Here is a 21486-nt window from a genome sequence, read left to right as displayed (position 1 = left end):
CCCTACGCTCATAGGAGTTCAGAAAGTTTGTACTGGCAGGGTATGTTCAGGAGTGCACACAGTGGTATGTGTATGAAAGAAAACTCATAGCAGAATGCTGAGAATATTTGCCTAGCTGAAACCATATTGTAGATTAAATGAGAGATGAGCGATTCCTGTTTTCCTTCTAGATTTGATTGTATGTATAGTTTCCCTTTTACAGTTCCTGTTTCCTTAGGAAAGAAAAACAACTTTTTGCAAAAGCCTGGGAAAAAGCATCTTTCCTTTATTCAACATCTGAAGTATAAACCCCTCAGGATGGGAGGTTATTTAGCACTACACTGGAGGATAAACCTCTATTCACTACATGTCTTAGATTAGAATCAGACCACTGGTTTATGTGCTGCTGCTGTCTCTGCTGCTGATGCATTAAAGCAGGATGTGTCTTTTGTCTCAAAGGGTTTGAACCAGGCTAACTAAACTTTAAATTAGGCATTAATGCAGTGTAGCATGTTATAGTTGAATGTTGATGTTGGAAACTTTGTTTACTCTGCCAACTTTATCATTAAATTATGCCTTTCTTCCCTCCCACCTCCAGCACTTAATTTTATTCTTTAAGGGATTTGTCACTTGGGATTTTAACCCTTCCTTTAGGAAGGAGAAAATTCCCCTCTCTCTTTAGTTTACTTAAATGATTATAGGATCATAGTAGGAATTAACTGTCTGAAAACTCCTTGACTGTACCTCATTTGATGGGGAGTTCATCTCTAAAAAGGCTTGTGTGTATTAGTCTTAAATCAAGTTTAAGACTGGACAGACGTTTTTCTAACAGCATAACTGTGTGGTGCAAATGCTCAAAAGTGGTGTGTGGGAGTTACTGTGCTGTTAACAGCAAGAAGGAAATAACCTTACTTAGACGGTTGAGCATTGGCAGGATCTTGGTTCCTGCCTGACAGTGCTTGTGTACTGAACTCTTCCTTCAGAGCACTCCATGTGTCTGTAACAAAAGGCAAAAACTTACCCTGGAACTGGAATGTAGGAAGTGATCCTTTTCAAGTGTAAACCTGTTGAATGTGCATGCTGTCCCAACAAACTCGAATGGCTTTGGTGCCTGCTGTTTGAACAACAATACAGTATTTTGTGAAATAGCTACTTACAGGGAAGGACTCTGATTTAATGTCAGCGTATCTAGGTGGTGTTTGTACTGTTAGAAAATGTGTGAGGAGTACATGTAGGTGTATCTCAATGACCTGAAATCTAACTGGCTTGTGTAATGACTCATGGGCATAGAGCAGTGGAGGTCCAAGGCCATAGAAGCCCATGGAGCACTCTGAATAAACACAAAGCCTGGGCTGGGAGCTGGAGTTACTGTGGTGTTTTGTGTTCCTTGTGCTATCTTGGGACATGCTTCCCCATGCTGCCTTTGTCTTCCCTTTGCAAGATATTCTTAGAGGAGCGCTGTAGATAGCAGTAACAATGAACCTGTTTTCTTCCAATATCAGTCAGTCTTAGTCTTGCCTGTTTCATTTATTTGCCTTTTGGTTTGTGGATTATGTTTTGTACTGGTGGTTCGGTGATTGGAAGAAGGACAGCTAAAGTTAGCAAGATTTCCATAAGTACCTGTCATCCTAGTTGCAAAAAAGAAACTGCTTTTCCCTCAACTTGGATGCTTTCCTAAGTGTCCTCCAAATATGGACATGGCTCCAGGTGAAAGGAACTTGCAGTGATACTCAAATACAGATGTTTTCTGCTCAGCCCCAATGCAGTGGGAGGTGGAACAGTCTCAAACTGTGCCTGTCTCACCTGTAGAAGTTATTGAAAGGGCCCTAATGGAAGGACTCCATTCTTGGTTTGGGAAAACACTGTGTTCCCTTCACTGTCAAATTCAAAATAGCTCTTCAAGCTCCATGTTGACTGTAACAGTGCACAAAATATTCCTGTGTTATATACTAGCACTAACAAATGCAGCTGAAATAACTTCCTACTAACAGTCGTTGCACAGCCTGTTAGCTAAAAGAGAACACTGTAGGAAATCTGTACACCTCACAAGATGTGTTCATTTATTACTCTTTTACTTAAAAGAGGGATGTTTTGATCAAAAGTAAACTCCAGCCATTTTCCCTGAGTTGGAGTTTTCATGCAGTATAGATGAGCCCTGAGTGAGCTGTATGTAAAATGCCATATAGAAATGAAAAGTTGTGGTGATGTGGGACCTCTGTGGATGAGGCTGGGATATCTCATCTGTGCTGGTGTCTTATTAAGAGTAAATACCTGTTGCACAGTTTAATCTTCAATTAAACTAAAAAAACCCTACAAACTCCTTACAGAGATCCCATATGGCTGTTGCAGTCATTGGTAAACCAACATCTCAAAAAGTAAAGTAGCCAACTACCTTTTTAATTAGGTATTGAACTTTCTTCTGTAGAGATTTATATATGTTATGATGCAGAAAAGAACACTGTATTAAAAATAGCTCTATTCTGGTATACAATTTACGTATTTTCTGTAAAGCAAGTAATAAAATAAAGGAACACCATATATAAGATTTTGATTTCACTGGGGAACTTTTCCTAGTAATAAAGAGCATATAGAGGTCACTCTACCACCGGTTTTATTTGGTTTGAAAAATACAAAATAGTTTGTCCATATGGTCTTATGTTACCTAATTGCTTCATCTAAAAAGAATGTAGGGCTGTGTATCTTAACTCCATGATTTGTGTAACATTTTAAGAAGGGACTTTTTTTTTGTGGGATTTGAATTAAGCTTAATTTTAGTGGATGCTGTTTACTTCCTAGTTCACAAAAATAGCTTAGTTTCTTGACTTTTTTAATAAAAAAATCTGACATGCAGGGCAGCTAGTGTCAGCTTGTTCAATGTTTGAAGATTTAAATATGCCAGGAAGGCAGAATTTTTTTCTGATGGTGCTGCCAGAAGGCTGAGATTTTTTTTTGTCACTGGAATTTAATTGCATTAAATTAACAAAGCTTTTTTTCCCCTTTTTTCAGGCAGATTCCAGATTAAAAGCTCTTAATGCAACATTCAGAGTGAAAAACCCAGACAAGTAAGATTCCACATCCTTCTTCCGTCTCTTTCCCTTTTTCAGTTACAACTGTAACTTCAGATGACAGAATATTCTATCTCCTTAGAATAAATTCAGAAAAGAAAAATTATCTTTCTGCACTTCAAATCTTAACAGAAGCCCAGTAAGGAGGTAGTGTGAAAAGGTTTGATAAATCGTGTTTTTTAAGAGCAGGAAACATTCAGAAGAATGCCATCACTTCAGGCAAAATGAGTCTTTCATTTTAGCTAGATTAAAAGGAAGGGACAAAAAACCCCCCAAACCAACAGACCCAGAAGAAGAACCTCTTAATATTTGCTTGTGAAGAAATCTTTCCAAGCATGAACAGAATACAGATTGATAGTAGGTCTTTCCAAAAATTTGCTAGTGTACAATTCTGGATGCGTGCACCCTGGTGTTGCAGTTCATAGTTCTCTTCAAGCTGCCAATTTTCACAGATGCTTTTGAAAGTCTGGAGGTCAGTTCAGCTCTGTTGCAGTTTAGGAGGCTCTGGGACAGGCACCAGAGCAATCTGCTGGATTAAAAAACTGGTCAGAAGTGTAAGGGTGTGTGTAGTGGGAGGTTCATCACACCCTAGGTGATGTGAGGAGGGTAAAATGAGAGCTTCTACTTCTGCAATAGTTAGAAACATTAGTGTGCAGCAATAGAGTCACGAAATGTTGCTGTTTGCCATCAATAAGCAACAGAGACCTGCATGAAGTACCCTTCTGGGTTCATCTGCTCTCCAATAGTGGCAATAGGAGATGCTATTTAGGGAGAATCCACGTGCTTGACTGCTTTCTGTTGTCTGTTCCGTTCGTACTTCCCTAACATCTATGGTTATTGTATTAAGGATGTTAGAGGGCACATACCTTTTTAAACCTCTTTGTAGACTTATCTGTGAATTGATCCAGTCTGTCCTTTTTTATTGTGTTTGCTTTTGCAGCCTTCTGTGACAGCAAGGAAGCTTTTACTTAGGGTTTAATATAAAAGGTAACATTGACGAATGAGGTGGAAAGACAGCGATTCTCTTGGTAGTTATGGGTGGAATTGGCCCCTTGTTTGAATGCTTCATCCTCCATCACCTTTGTCTGTGGCTAGTAGGAGTTAGCTTCTCCTGCTTTCACGGGAGGGAGACTTTGCTGGTAGTCTGCCTATAGGTGTAGGTGGGCAAGGCTGGTTAAGGCTGAGATGAGGAATATACTGTTATCTTTCGAGGTAACTTAATGTTTCAGAAAGCAAAGCTGTTGTGAGAAGTGACTTGGTAAAAGGCAGGAAAATAGTTAATACGAGGAAAACATGTGGAAAGGCGTGTAACAAAAACAGTCCCTGACTATCTATCTCTCAGTAGAGACTTCACAGCACGTTAAGAGATATGGGACATGCTTTCAGTTGTATTCTGCCAGCTAGGTAGCTTCCAAATTGAACTTTTGGGTACAAGTTGTAAAATAAATAACTGATGAACATAACTTGTACTTTTTTCTAATTCAGGGAGAGCCTTTTAGCATAGCATGTGTGACACTAACAGGAGGAATAGCGCCTTGCTCTGCCTAGCACACTTAGCTTGAGCTGCCAGGAATTTGATGCCTTGCCCCTCTGCATTACCTTTGGTGCTTGTGTTACTGGGTGGTAAAGTGGTTCAGCAAGCTCACCTTGCTGAAACAAAAGATCTGACTGCTGTGTGGAGTGTAGGCTTTCAGGTTCCTGGACCAGGAATGGTTCAGGTGAAGAATAGCTGCAGCTCCCAGTCTGGATTGCGTCCTAGTCCTGTTGAGCTGCACCCTTCAGCTTAGAGCAATGTACGGAGCTTTAAACAGCTGAAATGATGCTGCTTTAGGAGTTCAGCCTCCTCCTGTGGGAAGCGATTAATATCTTTATTGGTGGAATTATATGGTGATAAAAATGTGGTACTCAGAGGTAAATTTGTATCTACTGCAGACCTCTTTAATTTGGCCTCATGGCACCCATCCTCTTGTTCTCTTTCTGTGCTTTATCAAAACAGTAGCTTTCTTCTTGGTGAAAGGTTTCTTTAGAAAACACTAAATCCTTTCTTAAGGCAGAATAAAATAAAAAAAAAAGTAAGTCTTTTTTTGTCTGGTTAGTTGGACAAGTGGCTTGTTCTTTAGTGAACAGTTCTGTTCTTGTAATATCTTACTTCACAAAACAGCAAAATGGTACTGCCCTCCCTGATGTAGGAAGGAGTACTGCTGAGTCAAATGCACAAAGTAAATAACTTAGATTGAAATGCTGTCTACTGTAAATGAAATTTTCTTCTTTGCCATTACTGTAAAAGATACTTTTGAGAAGAAACCTGGTGGTGATCCTACAGAAATGTGACCTGATCTGGTCTTCATTTGTGTCTGAAGTTCTACTTAATAGCTCAAATAAATATCTAGACCATGTTGGCCATGGTTGCAGAACCAGTAAAACCAAGTCAAAAGCGCTAGTTTAAAAAAGCCTCAGTTACTGAGTGCCAAAACTATGTCTTGTTTCACACTTCTGCTGTTATGATGCGCTGGAAAGTAAACATCCCTTTGTGTGCGTCACCAGACTTAGTTTGGAAATTACTTTATAATTATGTAATATTTTTACATGAGCAATGAGTAGGACTTGAGTAAATACTTAAGAAATAAACCTTTGATCTGCAACACCACCAGTCTCTTAAAAACAGTATTTCCTGAAAAATTATATTTGTAAAATTTTCAGCCTTCATAGAAGATGGGCAAAAAATAGCATCACTTTGGTTTATGCTTTTTTGAGACAGTAAAAAAAAGACAGCTTAGTTCTGAAGTAGTAATATTTTTATTATTCTTTTATTTTTTAATGGAGGAGGAATTGGCATGGGGAGAAGATGTATTGCTGCTGGAGTACAGGATACTGAAGGTCCTCTTTGGTTCCTGACTCTTGCCTTCAGGCAATATGGCATTCTTAAAAGCTTTCTTGCCACAAAACAGGGTAAATAAAACTTTTCATTATAAATTTCTGGAGTGGAAAGAGGAGTCTTCCTGAGCTGAAGGCATGCTTTTTAATCTTTTGTTTTCAGTTCAATTATTTCAAATATCTTCACTGTACGTGTCTGCAGCTGTCTGACATGCAGCCCTGGTGCATATTTTATAAAGTGTAAACTGAAGAGATTGCTCTCTAAACCCCACTGTGCAGATCAATGACTATATTTATTTTTCCCATACAGTTTCTCTGCTGGCTTTTAAATCTTTTTATGTACTTTAACCCTGTGTGTGTCATAATCTTATAAAAGATGATCCTTGGAGATCAAAAATATTAGAAATAGTAATAAAGCTTCTACTTCCTGAATTTAAGGAGGAGAATATTTTAGCGGAAGACTTCCTGGCAGGGGAAGAAGAGGTGTTAAATGAAAAACCCTGGAATTTCGTACTTGATCACCCAAACCAAGTGACCTGACTCATTTCAATAAGACCTCTTGGGTACAAACTGTTCTGAAATACAAAGCCTAACTGTGTGCCTGTGGTGGGAGGAGGGGTGAAGTTGTTTCTTTTTTGTGCTTGAACATCAACCTGGAAGGCTAATCTTAGTCTCCCATTCCTGAATTCTAGTTGTGTTCTTCCATGTTACTTATTTATTTTCAGATCATTGTTTAGTAATTTAGGTAAAGCTGTTCCTGGCTTCCCATCTGGATGAAGTATGTTCTTGTGTACCAAAGTAGGTCATGAGTTAGACTTGTGTTTAGTAGTGAGGGTCTACGTATACAGAAGTGGCTGTTGCTCTGGCTTAATTGGTGACCTGTCACTAGCAAAGCTGTGGCAGCTGCCTCTGCTTTGTGATTAGCATGAGCTAAATGTATCAACTCAGACTACCACCAGGGTTTAACTGGGCTGATGGATAAACTGCCCCTTTCCTTCAGTAGGGGCAAGCCAGCAGCGCGCACATGGTCACTTGTGATGGGTTACCTGACTGGTACCTTGCTAAGCTGTAGTGACTTGATGGCTTTTAGCTGTGTGAGACTCTTGTGCAGGTACAGGTCTCAATAGGGTTTCGTACATAACTGGTAATGGTTATCGTACAGCTTAGCCTTAGAGGAATTGTGATAATTGTGAATGCTTCCTTGAACTTCTGAAGAGCTATGCTTAAAACTGGCTAGATGGCAGCTTGAAAGCAAAGTATCTTTGACAGGTCGGATATGTGAACACATTTGTATTAAGAAGTATGTATACTTCAGCAGATTTTGGCTTTGTACATATTTGAAGCTTTCGTATTCACTTATGCTTGCCTTTTATAAATCCCATTTTTTAAAAAAACCCAACACAGTGATGTAGTAATTTCAGTTAACTACTTATATTTCATAAAAATTTAGCTCTTAAATTGTTCTGAACCTTCACAATTTACATAAAAAGTAGCAGTTATGCAAGTGTTGGGTTGTTTGCTTCAGGGAAATTAAACTCTGTAGTCACTTCTTTAGGAGTCTTCAACTAATTCCACCTCAACATAATCCAGTCTCAGTCTCCTTGGCTGTAGCGTTGTGGCTCTATCTTGCATTCTGTGAAAGCTTGCTTTCATGATGGCTAATGATGTACTATCTGTTTCCTGCTCCCAGGAGATTTACTGAGCTAAAACACTATAGCGATGAACTGCAGTCTGTCATATCACACCTTCTGCGAGTCAGAGCTGTAAGTATTTCCCATGTGTGTCGTGACAAATAGTATAATTTATTTCTACGGCAGTATTTCTTGTTTAGTCAAGAGAACTGGTATATGTGCTCTAGAGTACAGGCAGTTTTGCCTAAGAGAGTCTGGCTCTGGAGCATGGGGCAGGGAGATGGTGGAGGGGGTGTGCTGACTTAGTACAGATTTGGGGGGAAAAGAGTTCCAAATGTGATGGTTGAGTTTGACAGTCATTGGAGGAGCAAACACATGCATGTAGCTAATCTGTCCTCTCCCCTGATGGCCATGTATCAGAGGGAGGTGTTTTAAAGAGAATAGAGATGCCTGCTTCTCTCTACTCAGCAGACAAGTTGCTTTTGCTGGATGGCTGGGCTGGGAAGGGCCCCAAAACACAGTTTCTCTGGTCAGACATCTAATACCTTGTTTTCCAGAGCTTGTAGTATGAATTGTGTATGCTTCCCAGCACACCTTTTCTTTTTTTGGCTTGTTCTTCAATCTGTAATGAATATGCTCTTTCTAATGATGAGAACAATTAATGTCATGCATGATGGTACTCTATGGGTTGAGAATGGAAATTTTTTTCCTAAAGTCACAAAAAGGAAATAAGAAATTACAATTCCAATAATAAGGAGCGTGATACTGCTTTTTAGTATATTCAACAAGGATTTAATTTTTGATGGAAACTGTGCAGCAGAGAGGACAGTAATGGATTGCCTTGTGGAGCTGACGTTCTTGAGAGAATTAATCACTGGTGTTCTACTGACACTGCCTTTTTCTCAGGACTGTGTATGTGTGAGATCTGTTTGGCAGTTTGCTTATGTTTCCTTTTTACTGCTTTGACAGACAAATAATGGTAACTCTTACCGAACTTCAATCTCATTTATTGGTACATCACAATTACAAGGGCATTATCTGGGTTACAAGTCACGCTTCAGAGTGTACATGTGGTCTTTTCTGAGGTTGTTGCCAGCATCATAGTGCTGGCTGCAGCAGGTACTGACTTTCCAAACAGCTGAAATGACCTATCTAGCTTGAGCAATAAGTTCTGCAATGGATAGCTCATTTCCTTTCCTTCATTTTGCTGAGCTGGATGGAAAAATTGAGTCACTTGTTAGAATTTAACTGAAGCTTTCCCTACAGTCTTGGTGACAGGATGGACTTTTGTCTTGCCATCTTTATGTTAAATAAGCAAGGGTATGTATAAATTTGGCATTATTTGCGTAAAGGAGGCTATGCCTTACATCTGGTTATCAAAAACTGAAGGTAACTTGATTATTTGTGGTCTCCATAGGCATATACATGAGCGCTTCCAAAGAAATACTTGAAATGTTAGTTTTCAATATAGCTTTGATTGTGACTTCAGTGTTCAAAGACTTAATGCTGTTGATTTTTCCTTTAGTAGTAGCTTAGATTAGATTTAGGCCTAATCTTGTTTACCTTTGTAAAAACATCAAGGCTTTAGCTTGAAGTTTGTATTTAGGTTTTCACAAAGCAATTGCAGTTGATGTTGATGACCAAAACCTGACTCTAAAATGTTTTAGAGGGTAGCAGACCGGCTGTATGGTGTCTATAAAGTCCATGGCAACTATGGAAGAGTATTCAGGTAAGAGTTCATACAGTTTTTAAATATACACATAGACAGAGCGATGTGGGAAGAGAAGGAGAGAGAGAATTTGTTGGTTGTGTTGTTATGCTTTTGAAAAGTGTATCTGAAACATTTCAATGTCTGCCTTGAAAAACTTCGTATTGCAGTACTTATGAGACTTCTGTGTTGGACATAGTGATCTCTGGATCTGCTGAACTTAGTCTCTAGTGGAAGACGTTAGCTTTTTGGTTTGTATTCCAGACCTTTGGGACTTTTGTTGTTGCATTGGCATTCTGTTTCTTCAGGAAGTAACTTACTAGCTATTTTCATGCAGTTGTCTCTGAAAAGCTTCTAGGCCCTTTTAAGGGTTAAAAATCAACAACTATATCCAGTTTTAGTACCTTTTAAAAGTGATTTTGCCAATCATTTTTTGATTTATATGAGTGAATTGCATGCTCAAGTTTTCCATCTCGCTGGAGAATTAAAGAATCTAAACTTCTGGTTAAGGGAAACCTCCTGCTTCTACACACTGTTCAAGTGCTAAATTTAATTCTCTGGGTTAATGGATTGCAGATGTCTTTCTCATTGGGGGTTTTAAAGTGAAATTAGGTGTAGTTCTGTAATAACACAAAGACAAACAAATGTCAACATCAGCAGAGTGGAATGTTTATGAAAAAGTGAAGGACAGAATAGATGCATTAGACATAAATTATGTGAAATATAAGGGGAGCCCCTTCTTTTTTCTTGTAAAAAGAGTTGTGGATGTAATTCTTGTAACTAAGAAATCTCATAAGGTTTCACAAAGCTAAGAACACTATTAAAATTGCAGTGTACGTACTTGGATGTCCAGAATAAGTCTCTTGCTGTCTTTATTGTAGCTCTGTTTCCTTCTTTATCTAAATTATCTCCCTAATGTGAATAGGTAGTTGCAGTAATGAGAGGGTTGTAAGTTGAGATTTTTTTAATGAATAGAACTAAACAGCAGTCTACTATGAAAACAGAAAGCAACATACAGCAAACAGTTTCAGGAGCAGCAAAATGCTTGCAAATGTCAAATCCCACCTTCTGGTTTTCAGAATGAGAGGCTTCTATCTGATGTGTTGGAAGTCTGGAAAGCTTGGTTTCTTCTTGATGAGCATGTTAGACCAAATTCTGTTTTAGAAAGTTCCCTTCCCCCTACCCCCCAATTTATTTTAAGTGCTAGGGGTTTTTTGGGTTTGGGGGTTTTTTTGTTTTGTTTTTATTTTTTAATTGATTTTCAGCTATTTAAACATGACTCTTTCTGCTCAAAACCAATCCCAAACTAAGTATATTTGTGAGGATGACTTTAGGTGTCAGGGATAATTGTTTAACAGAGTGCTGTAAATAGCCTTGCTACATTGTCAGTGCTGCTCCTTAGAGGAAGACAACAGTTTGGCCAAGTCTAACTTTGAGGCGGTTTCAATTCAGGTGTCACCTGGAAGGAAACTATATACAGGATGCAGCTTATTAACTTCCCTTACCCTTCATGTGTGATGTTGTTTCTCGTTTGTTTTTCCTACAGTGAGTGGAGTGCAATAGAAAAGGAGATGGGGGATGGGTTGCAGAGTGCTGGCCACCACATGGATGTGTAAGTACTGACTGAATATCTGATAGTTTGATGTAAGCCAGATGTAGAATTCTCCCTCTTTCCTCTCTTTTCCCTCAACCCCAAAGTACTAACAAGTAAAGTACTGAGAAAGTTGGGGGGGGCGTTGTTTTTAGGTATACAGTGTTTCTGTGACTTGGATACAGGCACAATTTTAGCATCCGTGTACTGTATTAAGTAGCTCAAAAGGTCTCAGGAGAACCAGAGGCGTTTCTTTATTATTTTGAAATTGTAGAAGTGTTTGGAATTCTTCCAGTTTTTCTTTTAAGCTACTATGCCAGAAACTGGTGGAATACAACTTTAACGTACTGCAGACCTGATAAGATCTGTTTGGTTTTGATAGCAGCATTTTGTACCATGCAGTAGATGGTACACAGATTTGGACTTAATTACAGAGAGTTAAGAAATTTAATTAATCAGCACCAAAACTCCAATGGATTCTTGCAAAAATACTGGCTGGGTGTAATAAAGTTGAGAATCCTCCCTCTTTGCATCTTTAGAGTCAGTTGGCAGAGCACATGAAGCACAGCCTTCAAAATAAGAGTCCAGCACTTCAGAGTGCTCACAGAAAGTGGTATTCTAGGCTCATGCTTTCTGCTTTTCAGGTAGTCATATATAGTAAGTGAAACAGTATAACTGCTCATCACTCTGATTCTTCTTCTATAATCGCGCAGTACAGATAAGTAACAACTCCAGCAAGAGGTGGAAGCTATATGACACTTCTTCATACAGTGTTTTTACTGATAAAGTGTAATTTGTGTGAAAGTAAAGCTATCCGGTTTAGTTTACAGTGCAGATTTACGTATGTAGCACTGCTTGGTTGTTATTGGTGTTATGCCTTGTCAAGTGGAAGGGTTTGAAGAGCCATGACAAAATCTGCACTCAGCTGCTTCAGAATAATTTGCTTTTTATCAGATCTTTAAGAATTTGAACCCCTCTGGATAATTTATTCACACTTCTGTGTTTTGGCTGACGTGGTGGTTTGCACCCAAAAAAAGGTAGAGTATTTTTTAGGTATAGGGCTCTGAGAATAAAGAAATGGAGAATGCATTCTGCTCTCAGAAGAAAATAATTGAAGTAAAGATAGAATACAGTGTTAAGCACCTACTGCAGTATGCAGAAATTGAAGAAATTATGAAAACATGGTATAATGTAGAGGAGTTAAGGAGGCACAAGTACATTTTCAGTTGTTCAGATACACCACACTAAGATGTCAAACACCTAGAAATGTGTAACCAACTGAAAGATGTGGGTCTCACTTCTTAGGAGCCTGAGCCCTCTCCACACATCCGAGGCGTTTAATATTTCTGTCTGTAACACGGTTAGGGTTAAAGATCCAGAGAGATGGCTGTGAGTTTCTGGGTAACTTTAATCACTGCATGAAGTCTCAGGTAGCTTTCACTATTTGGTCTGGCACTCTCATACAACAATAATCTCTTAGTGACAAGCAAGCAAGAAGCAGCAACCATGAGATTCAGGAACTGATTCAGTGACCCATGTGGTCTCCTACCAGTAAGGTTCATATCTATGATCTCTTGAAAGTATAACTTATCAGTCCAGTTACTATTCCCATAACATTAGACATGAGTTTATTGCAACAGAAAGCTACTTCAAGAAGGTTGCCTAATACAGATGTTAAACTTAAAGACTAATTTAATTATTCTCTATCTGCCCCATATGCTGTAGTCTTTATTAGATGTTTATTTAAACTTTTGAGTTGTTATTGTTTAGTATGATCTAAAACTGCTTAATATTTGGAGAAGACATCCCAAAGCTTCTCTGGGTGTTTGCTGTATAACAGCATGAGACTTGCTAAAGTGATAGAAAGCAACAGAATATGCTGAGAAAGCTCAAGTGAATGGCTGTAATTCTAGCATTTAAAAGACGAAAGAAAAAAAATGTCAGACTTTTGACTTCTGTCCTTTATACTGTTAATGAGTGACCCTTTGTCTCTGGATCAACTAGACTGTCATTACAGGTGGAACCAGTCTAAACTAAACCAGGGGTTTACTTGATGATTCTCATGAAGAGTGGGAACTTGTTGGGTACCTTTAGAACTTAACTGCAGTGTTTCTCCTTAAGATTTTTTTCTGGTTTGCCTACCTGCTTAGTACAAACCAGTATTTAAACTTCAGCTTAAGCAGTCAAAAATATAGCTTGTCATACTACTTTTTTTTTCAAATCGAACTTTTAAGTGTTATTATGAAAACCCTGTCTAGGTAAGGTGGGTTTTTGTTAGGTGTTCTTTTTGTTTGTTTTTTTGGAGAGTTGTTCTGCCACAGATAAGGTCTAGCACTGCTCTAAACTTAGAACTTACTTGTAACTGAAATGTGGTCCACCTGCTGCCCTGAGAAATCTAACCACTATACTAAAATTATTGCACTTCAGAACTTAAAAATAAGAGGGTAAACCACTTACAACCTGTGTGGCTGCAGGATTTTTTCAGAACAAGTATATTTTTCAACACTTCAGACTTATTCCTTACTTTGATTCATAATGTGAATTCTTGTTCTGTCTGTTCTTTTATCCCTTCTACTTAAACTGATCTGCTGTTGCTGGTCACTTCATATTTTATGTTTATTTATCACCAATAGCCTTGGTAGGGCTTTTCCTGGATGTGCCATGTCTTTGATTTTGTAGAGCATCAAAACAACTCGTCTTGCTTGTATATAGCTCTTCCTCAGTCTTCCCATTCTTCCAGTTACTCTGCAAGTAGCTGCTTCCTCTTTGAAGAGCCTTAGTTTGCATGCCCTACTGAGCAGGCCTGAGGATGATAACTTTCAGCGGGAGCGTCTCCCTCGGATACCTCCCTAGATTCCAAGGGGTCTAAATGACCTTGTTGTTTCTTTTAGAGCTTGTGGGAGGGATTTCTTGTTCTCTCCCAAGTCATGTTACCAGCTCCCTTTCAGCTTGAGACTCTGCTACTTCTTCCATAGAGCCAGTTACTGGAGAGGCACAGAAAGAAAGAGAGAAACTGAAAGGCTTTGCAAAAAGTTTAAAGCCAAGAGGTACTGTAATTAACATTTGGGTTGTGTTGTGCTGGTCACTAGACAAGCATGGACATATGCTTGCTTTGGAGAGCCTGCAGCTGTGCAAGAGATTGCCACATACTTGAGAATCCAGACTGAGTTAGCAGAATGGGTGAAGACATTTGTGATGGGATCTCATTCATTCTGTTTATTTCCAGTGGCACATGCCCTGTATTGCGGGCTAAAGTGGCATCCTATTTCTGTCACTGTGCCAAGTGAAATGTGCAGTTACCTCTTAGTTGTAGGCCTGTCCTTGCAAATGTGTCCAAGCACAGTCATCTTGGTTAGTGAGAACCTATTAAATACTGTCCAATAAGCAACACAAACTAGAAAAAGAAAGTGCTTTTTGCCATTTTTAGGAAATGTCAGCCTAAATGACAAAACTCTTACTGAATGCAAGAGCCGCGGAGTTGGTCCAAGGCTTTGTACTTCAGATTTCTCCCTAAAAGGAAGGCTTAAACTTCTTGTTGCTCTGAATTGATATGCCCGACTTACACAGCAGACAAAGCAACAGACTTCCAAGGAGCTGAAGGACTTAATGTCGTGGTGTTCAGAGCACCACTGTGAGTTCTCTTGTACTCAGGCTGAATAACGAACAATGAAAGCAGCCTCTTTGCTTTTCAGAAGGTGTGATGTTCATGTTCCTATGCCTTAATGCTTTAAGCCTTGCAGGATTTCTTCTGCACCATGTCTTTTTTGCCTTGGTGCTGCCTATTGACAGTCCACTGAAGAAAAGGCATGAATTATTTTTCTTTTCCTGTAAGAAAAACTGCCTCATCTTCAGCAGGAAGCTTGTGATAGATCTTGTACTTGTCAAAAGATTCACTGTAGTAACAACCAAAGAAACAGGCCTGCAGGAATGTTTATATTAGCTGATGCAGAGTTTAATTAAAAACAAAGGAAAAACCCTTTTTGGAAGTGCCTTTCACTGTTTTACTTTGTGACTGGTATTTCTGTCAAACAGGTGTCCTCCCTTGTTACTGTATGTGTAATCCTTAAAGGTTAAATTGAGGAACTTTATATTTAACCATGGCTGTTTTTCACCAGATATGCAGCTTCTATTGATGACATACTGGAAGAAGAGGAACATTATGCAGATCAGCTGAAAGAATATCTCTTCTATGCAGAAGCACTAAGGTATGTACAAAAGTGTATAGCTCAAATGGAAGCTGTAGTCCTTTCTTCTAACATTGTGTTGATGTTGAATTTAGTTTGGTATCATCTTCTGTTTTCCAAGAAGTAGAAATTTCAGTGTTGTGGAATCTCCGTGTTCTCACCTGTTATTTTGCTTTCTCATATTTGATTGCCATGTGGGTGGCAATACAAATTAGAACCGAGCTGATCAATAGTGAAATGACAGAAATGTTAAATCTGTATTCTGTGAAAGGTACTGCTGTTCATTCCTCTGGTTACACTGTTTCCTTGGCTTCTGGTATAATAGTGCCCCAATGTGCTGAAAGCTTCAGCTTTCAAATGAGATAGGCCAAACAGAGCTGCTACAGCCACTACAGATTCCAGCAAGTTTCAAAGTGCTGTATATAACTTTCATCTGCTCTACAGTATTGTGCATCTAAATACGGATTTTTTTAAATTTATTTTTTATTTTTAACATTAGCATTTATAGGGCAGTCCACCCTTACAAGTGTAGATACAAAAGCAAATTGCTTTATGCTGTAAGATTGCACCTAAACCTATTGTGCTTTCCACAGCCTGGCTCTGAACCTCTTGGAGAGGTCAGTAGTGCTGTAGAGAAGCGGGTTGGTGAGTGTGACTGCTGCTGTGTGGGAACCCAGAGCACTAGTAGCTTCTCCTGGGAGACAAACATGCATCCGGCAGCGGAGTATGGATGTAGCATTGTCAGCCCACACAGAACTGGGACTTACTGCAGGTGGCCAGAGGAAACTCTCCTCTTTTCCAGATGAAAAGCACTATATGAATCTAGGAGCATGGTTTCTTGTTTCATTGTTTAAAAAAATAAAATGTGAAGAATTTTATGATTGACTGATACATTACTGCTGTGACAGGTACCCTGTCCAGGTACCTTTTTGTCATAGTTGTGATTTTTCTGTAATGTATTTTGAATACAACTATTTTACAGTGGTGTCCTTAAGTAGGTGGTAGGGCTTGTATTACTGAGAGTGTCTTGGATTAAGTCTAAAAAGAGGAGCAGAACGCTGCTGTACTAAGAACTTTCTTTATACTTTGATCCAAGCTTGCTTAACTACAGCATTTGCAGAGTTATGCATTCTGTGATAAGGCTGTTGAATTTGAGCTAGATGAATAACTGAATGTGCAGCCTGCCAAAAAAAAAAAAAAAAAAAAAAGCCTGATGCCATTTGTAAAGTTTAAATGGAGGGAAACGTAGCAAAACAAAGTATTATGTGACAGATCTTTCATTGCTTACTTTTCAGGGCAGTTTGCAGGAAACACGAACTAATGCAATATGACTTGGAAATGGCTGCACAGGACCTAACATCTAAGAAACAGCAGTGTGAGGAGCTGGCAACAGGAGTGAGTCTTTTTCCACTTTCTTTTCCAAGATGCCTCTTTTCTTTTTTCTTTTTTTTTTTTTTTAATTTATTTTTTATTTGAGCCAAGTTACTTAGAATGGCATTTAAATGGCACTAACATGCTGGCCACCGCTTATGAGAAGCGGTATCATATGAGCTGTAGGCATCTGAGGTTTAAAGTAACTTGGTTCTTGGTGACATAAGCTGTTTGTACCAAACTTCTTTTATCGAATACTGAGCAAGTAAAGGGTTGCAGGAAGTATGACCTGAGCAGGATAACACAAACAACTCTATCCTAAAGGTCAAAACGTCGGGAATTCTGAAAGGCTTCCTCTGCCTTTTGAAAGGAGGATGTTATTGATATGTGGCGTTAGTCCCTTTTATATGGAAGATAATGTTACTTAAAACATTATCTGAAAGTGGTGACTTAAAGTTTAGAATTCTTAATATTGCTGTTGGATCTATTGATGTTCTATACAGAACTACTTTATGGCTTTTCTTTCTCATACGGAACACAAGACTTAGTTTCTTTCCTACTTCAGTAGGAAAACTGCTCTGAAAGGTTACCCATATCAGTGGAATGACTCACTTATAGTCAAATCCACAGACCAGCCTTAAAGAGTTTGAACATCAAATTACTTCCCATTTTGCTCATTCTAATGTGAGCCACCATACCTCCCATAGCTACCTATCAATTAATGAAAATCTTATTCACAAAATGGAAGTTAAAGCAAAAATTCAGCTGAATAGTAAGAATAAGCCCAAATGCTGATAAAAATCTGGAATAATGTCTTCTGGCTGTGGCTGTGCTCAGGAATCCCAAACCTAGAGTGTCTTTGTTTTTTGTAGACTGTGAGAACATTCTCCCTGAAAGGGATGACCAGCAAGCTCTTTGGGCAGGAAACCCCCGAGCAGAGGGAAGCCAAGATAAAGGTTCTAGAAGAGCAGATACAGGAAGGAGAAGAACAACTTAAGTCTAAAAATCTGGAGGGCAGGTAAATGGGCTTGACTTTTTCAAAGAAAACACAGGGCTTGTCTTAGCAAAAGTCCTTGACTGGATGCTCTTGAAGGTGTTTGCATTTTATAAGTGTTTTTAATATATTCTTGGTGTTTATGAGCTGTCTATAAAAGCTCCTGTCAGCTGCAAGTTGTGAAATAAAGTACGGTACATGCAGTTAGCTTCTGGTCTGAGTGTATGGCTTATGTAAAACCTGATGACTTTCCCAGTTACTGAGCCCACTCTAACGGCTGACTTGCATGCTTTTGTGTTCAGCTAGTAATATGTTTAGCAGGTGGGCTTGTAGGTCTGCAGCTGAATAGCCTTAAGACTCAAAAGCTGATTTGCTTCAAATACAGTATTTAGTTTGGTTTATGTGTATGGGTCCTGAGCTCATGTTCTGCATCTTCTCATATGGGGGACAACTGACTCCTGTTCGAAAGAGATTCGAAGTTCTGGCAAGTTGTGTTTGAATAACTGCTTCTCAGTGCTCTAATGAAATTTTCTTCAGGAATGCAAACATGAAAAATAGGAACTAACATTCCTAAAGCAATGTGATTGTGTCAGAACACGTTCATCGTATAACACAAGGGGTAAATGTGGTATCTCCTAATATGTTAGGAATAGGGCTGGAAAGATAAGACTAGTTCATGAATAGTTCAAAACAACAAGACACTCAGTAAATGCAATTTCTTAATCATTTTGACAGAAGTACTGGAGATGTGCTTTTGTAGCTCTGGAAGCAATTTTCAAGTGAATACTTGCCTTGTATGCATAGTCCAGCACAAATGAAAGCTATGAATTACAGAAACCTACCTCCATTTTAGTTAAGGAGACCTGAAGACACATCAACAAACCAACAAAATTAATTCCTGAAGTGAATTGTCCAAGTCAAATTTGCATTGTAAATGCCTGTTGTACTTGAGTGTCTCAAATCCTGATGACAACTGAGTTTTCACTTTGGAAAGATGAAGATTCTGACTTGACAATTGAAAAAGAAACGTGCAATGTTGTGTGCTGAATGTTAGCATAAAGATAGTTAGTTACCTCAACAGACTCTGTGGAAAAAAGTGTATTCGGAATTATGCTGGTTCTATGGCAGTGATGCTGACTGGGGAAAAAAAAACCAACCACCAAACCAACCAAACAACCCAACACATCCTGTGAAACTGATGCTCTAGTTTGAAAACCTGAAGAAGATGATGGAGAATTAGGTGGTAGTGCCAGCTACAAAATGTGGATGCTTTGGGATGCATAATAATTACAGGACTTGGTTTACTGACTGAAAGATGGAGCACTTTGTCATACATAGTTTCTCTGCTGAGGGTCCAGAGGAAGGAAGATGAGCTGAGGATCAAACATGTAAAACACTTACTAACAGAAATATTGCTTTTAATTCCAGAGACTTTGTGAAAAGTGCCTGGGCTGACATTGAACGGTTTAAAGAGCAAAAGAATCACGATTTGAAGGAGGCGCTTATAAGCTATGCTGTTATGCAGATTAGCATGTGCAAAAAGGTACGTTTAGCTTGTGAAAGGCCAGGCTAGTGTATTTATCATATCAGCAGGGGATCAGATGCAAGCTTTCAATAACTAGGAACATGGCAGTCACAGAAGGTTGGAAGTCACTAGCGTAAAACCTCCCACATATTCCGTCCTGCCCTAACTCAGTGACATATTAATGTTGATATATATGTGCAATAGGCAGTGTGGTCCAATTCCAGTGTGGTCTCTGCCTTATTCTAGTGTGAAGTTCTGTGGGACTTTTTTTGTAGAGTCTTCTGTGGAAGAAAGTCTATTGATGAGGTTTGCAAATAAAGTGTATTTCCACCTATTGATTTTTAACTGTTTTTTTAAAGGGAATTCAAGTTTGGACAAATGCAAAGGAATGCTTCAGCAAGATGTGATTATCTGGAAATGAATTCCTCCTCCAAGTGCCCGAGAACGGAAGCACAAATGTATAACACCAATGTTAAGTTGCTACATGACTTACATATAAATCATGAAATAAATGAGTTGAGTGAATAGTTTTTCTTTCTGCTGATTGTAATTGTTAATAAAGGACAAAAAGGACATGTTATTAAATGTTTAGCCTCAACTGCCACTTCTGTGGCATGTTTTATATGAGGTAGCAAATAATTCAGGGGTAAAAGAGTTACTGAAAACTACAGCTCTGTATTGGGGCAAAGGTATAGGGAAAGTTATCCCAGAAAGTATGAACTGAACTGTTCTGAGACTTGTGAAACACCATGCTCTGTAATGTGTAGAACACTTCCAGATGCCCTTCTTTTCAGTCCTTGCTGTTTAGAATTTTTAATGCTCAAGGGTGCTTTGGTTTTATAATGGGACACACAGTTGTGTTCTTGAGGTCTACACCGTAAGAGGACAAAAAATGAAATACTGTAACGCCTAGGGTTCATATTTAAATGCCTTTGCCTGTCCATAGGGAAATGTGCTTTTCCAGAGTTCAAGTTAAGCAGTCTCAAGCTCCTGAGATGTTTGAAACTCTACAGTAGAGGTGTTGTGTAATGGTTTGATACAATATTCTGCATTTACTGGTTCCCACTTAAGTTTTGATATGGGCATTGATTTCTTATCAAACTTCTTCCTGCAAGTAAAGGAGACTGGTGATCCAGCTGAGCAGCAAAACCAAAGTCAAAGCTGGTAAGAAGCAGATGCAACTTCTGTTTGGTTGTTTGGAACCTGTTTACGCTAGATGTGAATCTGGCCTGTGGTACCTCTTCTTGTAACTGAAGCAGTTTAGTTCTTGAAAGAATAGTTCTTAATGAAGATGCTGAAATAAAAAACCTCGTGCAACTTCTGTAGTACTTAACAGCAGTGATGTGCAGAATCCACAATGAACCAAGGTGTGTATTTGGTTCTTGTAATGATGTTTCAGTGTGTGTGTGTGTGTATATATATGTGCATATATATACACCAGGATAACATAATTTGTAGTTACAGGTACTTACATTAAATGTTTCCAGTTATGAAAAACACTTACCACTGTCTAATATTGGGCTTTTTCTACATACTTAATTAAAGTTCCTGAAGTCTTGTGGAATTTGTCAGACTTGATTGCTAGTCCTGAACGAAGCTTTGTAATATTCTGTTGAAAAGTGTATTTAATTATTCTGGATTATAACACTACTCAGATTTTGATTTTTTTTTTTTTAAATTTTTTAAAATAGATACTCCAGGAAGTCCTTAAAGATTATTTTGATAAACTATCTAAATGTAGTTACTGATATGTCCCATGTTACTTTTGTCTCTGCAGCATTTCTTTTCTATAAAACCATTGTAAAGAATTTGTAGGCCTGGTGTACACTACAGCTTAAAACTCTGAAGTAAAATGCTGGTCACTCTGATAACCTGTGTTGGCTTTTTCAAAGCATATGACAGTGACACTCCTGGCTGAGAGATGGCGTTGGGCAGAAAGAAGTGTCTCCATTTAACATTTACAAGGAGAAGTGTTCTGTTCAGAGGTTGCAGTATCCATTTCTGATACAGGCTGAAGGACTCTTACATTCCAAACCAAGAAGTTGCACACTTGATGTATTCAGTAAACCTTCTAAAGGAGTGGTGCCTTAATACAATACCATGAGGCGCTTAGAGTAGGTATTTTTCATGCACTTTGATTTTTGGTAAATCTTTCTGGTGCCTCTTTCCACATTTCACTTGCTGTACAGCTTATTAAATGTATTAGTATGCCTTTTTTCCCTCGCTAGTTGTACTAAATTTAAGAAGGGAACAAAACTGTTCTTGTAAGTTTTGTGCCAAAAAAGCTAAATAAAATTGCTCTTTGATATTTTTGTTATGTTGTTTTTTTGTAAAAATGCTGTCTTCCCAATTCTGACAACTGCTGTTCAATTTCTTGAAATGGGTTCTTGTCCATCTTAGCTCTCAAATGGCCTCCAAACTTGCGTTTAAAATTTTAGTAAATTGTGCACAACTAGCTCATTTGCCTTTTAGGTGAAGAACATAGTGCTAAGGCCCAAATTAGATGCTTGTTACAAGCCACCTTTGATCCCTGCTTTGTTTTTGCCCAAACAGCACTAGCTGTC

The 21486-nt window shown here is 38.6% G+C and overlaps 1 protein-coding gene across 5 annotated transcripts in view; it reads left to right on the top strand.

Annotated features, from left to right (window-relative positions):
- SNX4 (sorting nexin 4) overlaps positions 1-21227 on the top strand; it is a 36270-nt gene extending 15043 nt beyond the window's left edge. For all 5 annotated transcript variants that reach the window (XM_075028831.1, XM_075028832.1, XM_075028829.1 and 2 more), the window contains exons 6-14: positions 2986-3041; positions 7609-7681; positions 9217-9278; positions 10804-10869; positions 14964-15053; positions 16328-16427; positions 17276-17421; positions 18826-18940; positions 19282-21227. In XM_075028831.1, coding sequence (XP_074884932.1) covers positions 2986-3041; positions 7609-7681; positions 9217-9278; positions 10804-10869; positions 14964-15053; positions 16328-16427; positions 17276-17421; positions 18826-18940; positions 19282-19329 — 756 coding nt within the window. In that variant the 3' untranslated portion in view covers positions 19330-21227. The remainder of the gene's footprint in view (positions 1-2985; positions 3042-7608; positions 7682-9216; positions 9279-10803; positions 10870-14963; positions 15054-16327; positions 16428-17275; positions 17422-18825; positions 18941-19281) is intronic.
- Positions 21228-21486: the final 259 nt, after the last annotated feature.

Source organism: Buteo buteo, chromosome 5, assembly GCF_964188355.1.
Source record: "Buteo buteo chromosome 5, bButBut1.hap1.1, whole genome shotgun sequence".
Taxonomy (NCBI): Eukaryota; Metazoa; Chordata; class Aves; order Accipitriformes; family Accipitridae; genus Buteo; species Buteo buteo.
The sequence above is the reverse complement of the archived record's forward strand: the minus strand, read 5'-3'. Positions and strand labels throughout refer to the sequence as shown.